The 9230-nt window shown below is 43.0% G+C and overlaps 1 protein-coding gene across 3 annotated transcripts in view; it reads right to left on the bottom strand.

The window, feature by feature from the left end:
• Positions 1 to 2122: 2122 nt before the first annotated feature.
• Positions 2123 to 9230, bottom strand: part of LOC123499993 (contactin-5-like) — a 73757-nt gene continuing 66649 nt past the window's right edge. For all 3 annotated transcript variants that reach the window (XM_045248556.1, XM_045248558.1, XM_045248557.1), the window contains 2 exons: positions 8732 to 8917; positions 2123 to 4145 (listed from right to left, as the gene is read on the bottom strand). In XM_045248556.1, coding sequence (XP_045104491.1) covers positions 3925 to 4145; positions 8732 to 8917 — 407 coding nt within the window. In that variant the 3' untranslated portion in view covers positions 2123 to 3924. The remainder of the gene's footprint in view (positions 4146 to 8731; positions 8918 to 9230) is intronic.

Below are 9230 nucleotides of genomic sequence, written 5' to 3'. Positions count from 1 at the left end.
CGAAAAGAAGGAAGGAATGGAGAAAGAAATTGTTGAATGAATGAATGAAGGACGAAAAGAGGGAAGGAAGAAAAGAAAAAAAAGAAGGAAGAAAAGAGGGATGGGAAGCCTCAGGGATGATACTGGCCAATGTGTAACCTGTCAGAAGCACACACACACACACACACACACACACACACACACACACACACACACACACACACACACACAGCACAGAATCAAGCCAATTTTATTCATATATATTTGAATTCGCTCTGTGCATTAATATGTGTGTATGTATGTACGTATGTATGTATGCATGTATTATTGGCGGGTTTTGAAATGTAGTAGTGGCTGGTTAGGCTGTTAGGTAACTTAATTATGCAGGTACGCCGCCTCCACCACTACAACCACCACCACCACCACCACTACCACCACCACCACCACCACTACCACCACCACCACCACCACCTAAAAAAAAACAGTAAAAAAAGAGAGAGAGAGAGCAGTGTAGCAATCCCGCCGTGATTAGCTCGCAGGTACCATGTTGTTTTGTTGTTTATTTGTTTTTTTGGTGTAATTGTTTGATTATTATGTTCCTCTTCCTTTTTTTTTTCCAACGCTGAGTCCGACCAAATATTTGAACGCGAATTTTCTCTTTTTTTTTATGGAAGCTTTTGTGAGAGTACATATTTTTGTTCGTTATTTCCTCTGTGTGTGTGTGTGTGTGTGTGTGTGTGTGTGTGTGTGTGTGTGTGTGTGTGTGTGTGTGTGTGTGTGTGTGTGTGTGTGTGTGCTCGCCTGTCTCTATCTGTCTGTCTGTCTGCCTGTTTGCTTCCCTGCCTTCCTTCCTTTCCTCCTTCCTTCCTTCCTTCCCTCCTTCCTTTCTTCTTTTCGTTCTTTCTTTCTTTCTTTCTTTTGTTTGTTTATTTTTTGTTTGTTTCTTTGTTTCTTTATTTTTTCTTTCTTTCTTTTCTTTCTTTCTTTTCCTTCCTGTCTTTCTTCCTTCTTCACTCCTTTCCTTATCTTCCCCTCCAGACAACCTATATTGTTATTACTCTCACAGTTAAGCAAGACAGGCGCTATTTAACCTCCTTCCTCACACACTTCTCACCTGCCCTAATCACGCCTCACCTTTCCCGCCTCCTTGCATAACTATCTCCCAAACACGCAGCCCTTCCTCCATTTCTCCGCCTTATCACGTGTATCTTATCTTCCACTCATTATTATCCACTATTCCCTATCTCACCTACCTGTGTTTATCCTTAATTTCTCCTCACTTACCTCTCCTCTTTTTTAGTCTGGCTGGCCGTCTGATTGCTGTCTGGCTGTCTGGATGCTGTTGTTTTTGTTGCTTTTGTTGTTGTTGTTGGTGGTGGTAGTGGTGGTGGTTATGTAGTGGTGAGACTCTGCTGTTCTTGCTGCGGATGGTGTAGGAACAAGCTACTCGTATATTTATTAATTGTTATTGTTTTTTTTTTTTATTCTCAAGTCATATTGAGGGAGGTTAAGGTAAGTCAGTAAAGCTGGGTAAGGTTAGGTGGATCTTAGTTAGGTTATTTTTAGGCAAGAATTGTTAGCTCGGGTTAGGATTGGGATGGTTGAGTTGTGTTAGACTTAGTAAGATAGAGTTTGACAAGGTAATGTTATTGGTAGGTTAAGTTAAAATAAGTTATATTATCTTTTGTTGTTTCTCAGAGCTGTACAGGAAGAAAATTAATAAACCAACAATAGAAATAAGAAAAAAAAGTTATAATGCTAACATAAGTTTAGATAAGTTGGACCTTTTCGTGTTTTCGCTGTGAATAATCTTGGAGTTAAAAATGATGATCGTTCTTAAATCCAACTGCTGAGTAATATCACTGCACGTTGCTTGAATTGTAAAGAAAAGACTCCGCGCTTGCAAGGATAAGGAAACACAGTGGCGTAGAAAGTGACACATATATGTAGCATTAGCATTAGTAGTAGTTGCTGTTGGATTCCTCGTGTACAAAGAGAGAGGGAATCTGTATGAACAAAGGTGGGAAAGGAAGGAAAGAAGGAAGGATAAAGAGACAGACAGGAAAAAAAATGAGAAGGGAAAGAACAAAGAGTTGCATCAGTAATAATGATAGTAACATTAATATTCATTGTAATAATAGTAATGATGATAATAATAATAGTAATAATAATAATAATAATAATAATAATAATAATAATAATAATAATAATAATAATAATAATAATAATAAACATGTGAGGTGGAATATTGGCAGTAATTAGCAATGTTGTTTTCCTTGCATGTTAACGCAATTAGGAAGCATTACAGGAATATGAAGGAGAGGAAGCAGAGAGAGAGAGAGAGAGAGAGAGAGAGAGAGAGAGAGAGAGAGAGAGAGAGAGAAAGAAGGTAACAGACAGAAAGACAGAGGAAAGAAAAAGAAAGAAATCAAGAGCGTTATCATTTGAGAATTACATACATGAAACATTAAAGAAAAAGAATAATTTGATCAAACTCAGATATATATATTTTTTTGTATGTTCTGTTTCTCTCACTCTTGGTCTCCCTCTGTATCACTCTGTACATGTTTATTTCCTTTTCTCCTTTGTTTCCTCTTTCCCGTAATGGACGCGTGGATGCCATAGAGAGAGATTGGATATGACTATTATAGCTTTTATGATTATTTTTCTCTTTCCTCTCACAGGGAATAATATGAGTGAAAATAATAACTAAAACCATTTTCTCTCGGTATTCTTTTCCTTTCTTTCTTATATATGAGTTTCACTTGTCATATGATTCACGAGGTTGTATTATTATTATTATTATTATTATTATTATTATTATTATTATTATTATTATTATTATTACTATCATTATCACCATTGTCATTATCAATAGAACACAGTGTTTCGGACGTTGCGTAAAACTGCATTGGTATTTTTACTTTCGTTCACTTCTCTTTTTTTTTTTTCCTCTTTTTCTCTCTCTCTCCGGAAAAAAAGATTCCTGATTTGGTTACGTTCAGTTTACAGTCACGTTTTGTTCACAGTGTTTTGAACCAGTAAGTTTTTTTTTGTTTTTAGCACCAGTTCGGACACGCGGCGGACACTGCTTGCACCTGCCGCTTGGAGGAATGGTAATCAGTACGTAGGTGAGAATGAAAACAGGTTAAAAGAAGAAAAAAAAACAGTAACAAAAAAAAATACGAAATAGATACGAAAATAATCACAGCAGGAGTTAATTATGAACGTCACTTGATTTCGTACGTTGTCTTTTCATTTGTTTCGTTCATTCGTATTCATTTGCATAATATAGTATCTTTGTTTTACTGTTTTTGTTTTCTTTCTCTTCTATTTCTCTTTTTCTTTCTTATTTTCCATTCTTTTATTCCGTGTTTGTGTAATGTCTTTTCAAAGTTTCCTTTCATCTTCATCATCATCATCATAATAATCATCATCATCATTATCATCATTGTCTTTACCACTGTTCTTTTTCTCACAATTCTCATCTTATCATTTCCATCATTATTATTAGCTCGATTCCTTAAGCTGTTCGTTGTCGTTGTCCTTGTAATTCTCACCCGTGTCACCACCACCATCATCATCATCATCATCATCATCATCATCATCATCATCATCATCATCATCATCATCATCACAACCATCATCACCATTAACATAAACTACAAATACACCGTGCCATCATTCCCACCACCATCAATCAACACCACAAACACTATATAACCATCACAACCCGTACATCACCATCCTTGAAACACCACTAGTCACTGTATTAAGAACAACATCATACCTTTTCCACACCAGTATAATCACCACCACCACCATTTCCAACACCAGAAACACCACTAACGTCGCTATCCCCACCACTAGCACCACTGGCCACATAGGAAAGGTAAAACTCACACAATCAATGCGACAATACCCCCATCTGCGTTAAGCCAAGTCTCAAATAACCACAGCTCCTGTATTTGGAGACAAACCCGCTGCCTCACACCTGCCCCGGGTCTGTATGGAGGCCAGGTAAAGTCTTAATAAGCACGCCAGGCCGAGGGTGAGGACTTGAACTGATGAGGGCGCGGAGGACGAGGACGACGAGGTGGATGATGGGGAAGGGGAAGGGGAGCTGCCAGCCTGAAGGTGTGGTTGCATGGCTGCCGGGGACTCCTCTGCAACCAAGGATTACGGGAGGATTAGATGAGAGATTAGGCGGGTTATTCTCCTACTGGGGTGGTGAAGGTTAAAATGTGTTGATGTATATATTGCATTCGTTCACACACACACACACACACACACACACACACACACACACACACACACACACACACACACACACACACACACACACACACACACACACACACACACACAAAAGGTGATTTGAAAGCAAAATATATAACACCACATTTCAGTTCTCTGGTTTCCTGGGGCTTTTGTATCCTCAGAATTCTCTCTCTCTCTCTCTCTCTCTCTCTCTCTCTCTCTCTCTCTCTCTCTCTCTCTCTCTCTCTCTCTCTCTCTCTCTCTCTCTCTCTCTCTCTCTCTCTCTCTCTCTCTCTCTCTCTCTCTCTCTCTCTCTCTCTCTCTCTCTCTCTCTCTCATCTTTGAGTAGCCCGCCTCGCCCCACTAGGTAACGCTGTGCATGGGGCGTGTAGTGAGTGTCGCTGCCTCTCTACAATGACTGGCCTCCCTGCTCCAGCTGCCTGTTTGCCTGCCTCACCTCGGGTCACGGCGTGCGGTGATTCAGCACGTATGACAGAGTCAGGATGCAGCACGGCTTTATCACATCACACCTCGCTGATTCTCTCTCTCTCTCTCTCTCTCTCTCTCTCTCTCTCTCTCTCTCTCTCTCTCTCTCTCTCTCTCTCTCTCTCTCTCTCGTCGTCTCATTTTCACTGCGGCGCATCCCATCAGCTTCGTCACCGCGTCAGTGCTGGCAGGCTGCCCGTCCCGTGCCGTGGTGGCGGGCAGGCCGCTGAGTCACTTTTATCAGGGAAGCAAGGAAGTGGGGGACGTTAACAGTGTTGATCTGGCAGAAACAATTTTTAATGTGCTCTTTATGAGGCATGAATGAGGCAACTTTTGGAGCGGCAAGTTGTGTGACCAAGGAATGGCGGCAGCAGCACGGGCACGCCATCCGAGCGGCGGCATTCCCACCAGCCAGCCACACAGGCACAGCGTAGTGAAAAACTGTGCCGTTTCCACAAACTTCTACCGACCATCGCTACGTTTCAAAGAATTCATGGAGAAAACTTCAACAGACCTTTTTTTCTCCCGCCGGATTTTACACGGTGACTTTTTTCTCGATTTTTTTACTTGTGGATACGAATGTGGATTTCTGCAGCAAACCCCAAACCCTCGGCGGCAGGGATCAGGCGCGTAATGACCGCGGATCACGCCGAGCCGCCTCCCCGTGTAGGACAAGTTTTGGATACTTGTAGGAGAGATCGTTGGCCGGGAACGCGCGACGTCAGCTGGGATCCGGCGTGAGTGAGTGGCGTGAGGAGAGGCTGGGTTTTATTATCTTCAACTTGGAGCAGCTTCAAGGGAATGTGAGGCTCCCAGTCCAGGACGAGACGAGACACGCTCCTTTACGCTCCGCTGCTCCTCCACGACCCGCCATCACGTTTTTCTCGACGGTTTAACAAAAATGTGTCAGTGTGCCATCAGTAATCACTCAGCGCGCCCAACCTGCTGCTGGGGGGGGAAAACTTGACCTTTCACATTAACATTTACGCCTCTATGAAAAGAAAGACTACCATTTAATTTCATTCTTTTGGGTCCCGTGCAATTATTAAAAAAAAAAAAAATAGTGGTCTCGCATACATTTTTTTTTTTTTTTTTGTTGGTTTGTTTGTTATATTCTCTGAAATGAGGTTTAATGTGGATTTGACCACTTCTATTCTGTGTATTGTATCTCGAGGCGCATTTTTTCCCTCCTATTTTGAGTATGTTCAGCTAGTTTTCAATATAGGCTGATTGTGTTGTGTGTATTGTTAAGGCTGTATTTTGATCTGAGCCGGATGCCGCGTCTGCATCTGTCATCTGATCTATCTCGTGTGTTGACTCGAATGTTGTTAAGATTTATTTTGGCCCGAGACGAATACTGCTTCTTCTCGATGTTTTCTCATTTCCTGCATGTTCTGTTCTGTATGTTTTGATATGAGCCGGCTACCGCGTCTGCTTCTGTCGCTTGATTTCTCATGTGTATTGTTAAGATATATTTTGGTTCCAGTCGAATACTGTTCTATCTATCTGTCCCTTCCTCATTTCCTATACTCTGTCAAGGTGTATTTTTATGTTGTCTATCTCCTGATTTTCTGCGCGTCTTACCCTGTGAGTATTCTAAAGGTATATTTTGGACCGAGCCAAGTAGCACCCCCGCCATCTGTCCCGTGATTCGCCTGGAGCGGGCCGAATAGCGCTCCTGCCCCTATTTGCCGGTGAAGCCGCGGGGGACATTGAGACATGTTGAGGAATGGAGATTGATGTGTCATGAGCAAACCTCGTCTTTATTCGACAGTCGCCGCTCGGGACGAAGAGACGGTGAGGGACGATGGCAGGTGATGAGAACTAATGTTGAGGAATGGTGTGCTCCTCTACTCTAGCCTCCTTCTTCCTTTCCCTCGTCTCATCTCATCTCCCTTAATTTCTCACTTCTATTCTCACTTTATTCGTTTGCTGTCACCTTGTCTTTACTTATTAGTTTCTCAATTCTATATATTCCACTTATTCTTATTATTCATACTCTCTCTCTCTCTCTCTCTCTCTCTCTCTCTCTCTCTCTCTCTCTCTCTCTCTCTCTCTCTCTCTCTCTCTCTCTCTCTCTCTCTCTCTCTCTCTCTCTCTCTCTCTCTCTCTCTCTCTCTCTCTCTCTCTCTCTCTCTCTGTCTCTCTCTCTCTCTCTCTCATTAACTTCTTAGCTATACTTAATTCGTCATTTCTCCCTCACTCTCTCATCTTTCTCACCTTCCTTCACATCCTCTCTCCCTCATATTCAGTAGTCATTCCCTCTCACACATCCTTCCTCTCACTTTTTCTTCACTCTCCCAATCTGTCTCACTTGCCTTGCTTTCCCTCACTTTTTCTCGTATTTGTCCACCGCCACCTTGCCTTCACTCATCCTACCATTTCCTCCCTTCCTTCTCTGCTTTCTCGGTTTTCTCTTCCTTTACCTTCCTGCCTTTACTTTTCTTACACTCCTTGCTTGCTTACCATTCCTTCTTCCTTCTCCCTTTCTCCCTCACTTCCCGTCATTTTATATTTCCCCTCACTTTCCATTCACTTTGCCTTCACCCTCTTACTCGACATCCTACGTCCCGTCTCTCACTTCCCCTCACTTTCCCCTCACTCTCCCCTCATCCTGGTTCCCTCACATTTCCGAGTCTTGCCGCGGATGTCCACTCTGGTGAGTTTTCTGAAAGCAGCATCGTCTCACCGGCCTCACCTCAACTGCACGGGTATTTGCACTTGACGTCAACTTTCTCGTCCTTGAAAGTTGCTCGTGTGTGCTTCGAGGCGACGGAGAAGCGGAGTGAGGCGGCGCGTGTGGATAGGGGGATGGACACGTGTGCATGGTTTCTCTATCATTATCTAACGCTTTCTGACCCTTGATATCCTCAGTCTAATGGGCAAATGGTGTATAGTGTTACGAGTCGCCGCGAGGGGACAGACGCAAGCTTCCTCTGACATTCTTTAATTAACTTTTCTTTTAGGTTCAGTCACGAAGCCTCGCTGTTTGCTGTAGAAGGAATCGCGTTTAGGGCTTTTAGGTCTGCTACAAAAGGGACAGACACTTGCTTGCTTCTTCTAACGTGTTGATCTCAGTGTTGAAGTTCTACGGTTGACTATAAGATGAGTAAAACGAAAGATGTGTGCCAGTAGTAATTGAAGTCGCTACTAGAGGGCAGGAAAGGAACTGGGACGATAATGCCTGTGATTGAGGGTTTGGGTAAGCTGATTGGATGACTGATCATATACTCACTACACGGGCTATATGGTACCTTAGATTGAGATTCGGTTGGATGACAAGGGTTCGATAGGATAACGTGTTGGGGGAGAAAAAAAGAGGAAAAGAAAGAATATGGGAGAGAGTTATTAAGTTAAGTATAAGGAAATAAAAAGAATAAAACAAAATCGAAGGTAAAAAAGATACAGAAATAAGACGATGCGAAGAATGGAAGAAGAAGAAAGGAGTAAAAGAAAAGTAATGAAAAGGGAAAAAAGGAAGGAAGGAAGGGAAAGAGGGAAAGAAAACGTTACTATGGCCAAGAGTGTCTTAGAATTCTTTGAGAGTGATGCGAAGGAAGGTATAGGAGGAAGGAGGAAAAGAGAAACTTGGAATAAGGCATGGATAGGAAGGCGGAGTTAGGAGAGAGTGTGAGAGAAGTGAGAAGAGCAGAAGAAGGGAAGGGTGAAGGAGTGGAGGCACAGAAAGGTTGAGGATAAAAGGAATAAGACCTTTTCCTGGTGGAGGCGCAGACGGCACTTACAGCAGATTGTGAATTGGGTTTGTTATTGCGTGTGTGTGTGTGTGTGTGTGTGTGTGTGTGTGTGTGTGTGTGTGTGTGTGCGCGTTCCTCTCCCGCCTTCCTTTCTTTCGTTTGATATCAGTAAAGTGAGCCTTACACACACACACACACACACACACACACACACACACACACACACACACACACATATATATAATCTTAAACACCCCTCCAAAAAAAAAACACATCAGAACCACCACCACCACCACCACCACAACACGTACCGTCTAACACATGCACCACCACGGAGGCTGGAGTGGCGTGGTCCGGCGCACACGTGTAGTTCCCAGCGTCCCTCCACGTCGCCTGAGTCACCAAGAGCCAGCTGGTGCCCGCCCGTCTGTCCGTCACTAGCTGCACACCCCCGCGGTTCCCAGAATTCAGCTCCTGCACTACGTTGTTGCTGCTTCCTGAAGGGGTTCGGAGTGTAGGAATGTGGGAGGGGAGGTTTTAATGGTTAGGGTTTGGTAAGGGGAAGGTTTGAGGTTTTTGGGGTTAAGGGGGTTGGGAAGAATGACGTTAGGTTAGGGTCAAGGTTATGAAGAGAGTTAGGGATCAAAACTTTGGGTGCTTAATCAATTTTTATGAGTTTTGCGCGTGTGCTTCTTTCTCTCCCTATTGTTTTTTTTTTCTCTTTCTTTCTGTCTTTTCTCTAATTCTCTCTCTCTTTTCTCCATTTTTTTCTCTCTTATCTAATTTTCTCTCTCTCTCTCTCTCTCTCTC

This window comes from Portunus trituberculatus, chromosome 50 (assembly GCF_017591435.1).
Source record: "Portunus trituberculatus isolate SZX2019 chromosome 50, ASM1759143v1, whole genome shotgun sequence".
In the NCBI taxonomy this organism is placed as follows: Eukaryota; Metazoa; Arthropoda; class Malacostraca; order Decapoda; family Portunidae; genus Portunus; species Portunus trituberculatus.
The sequence above is the reverse complement of the archived record's forward strand: the minus strand, read 5'-3'. Positions and strand labels throughout refer to the sequence as shown.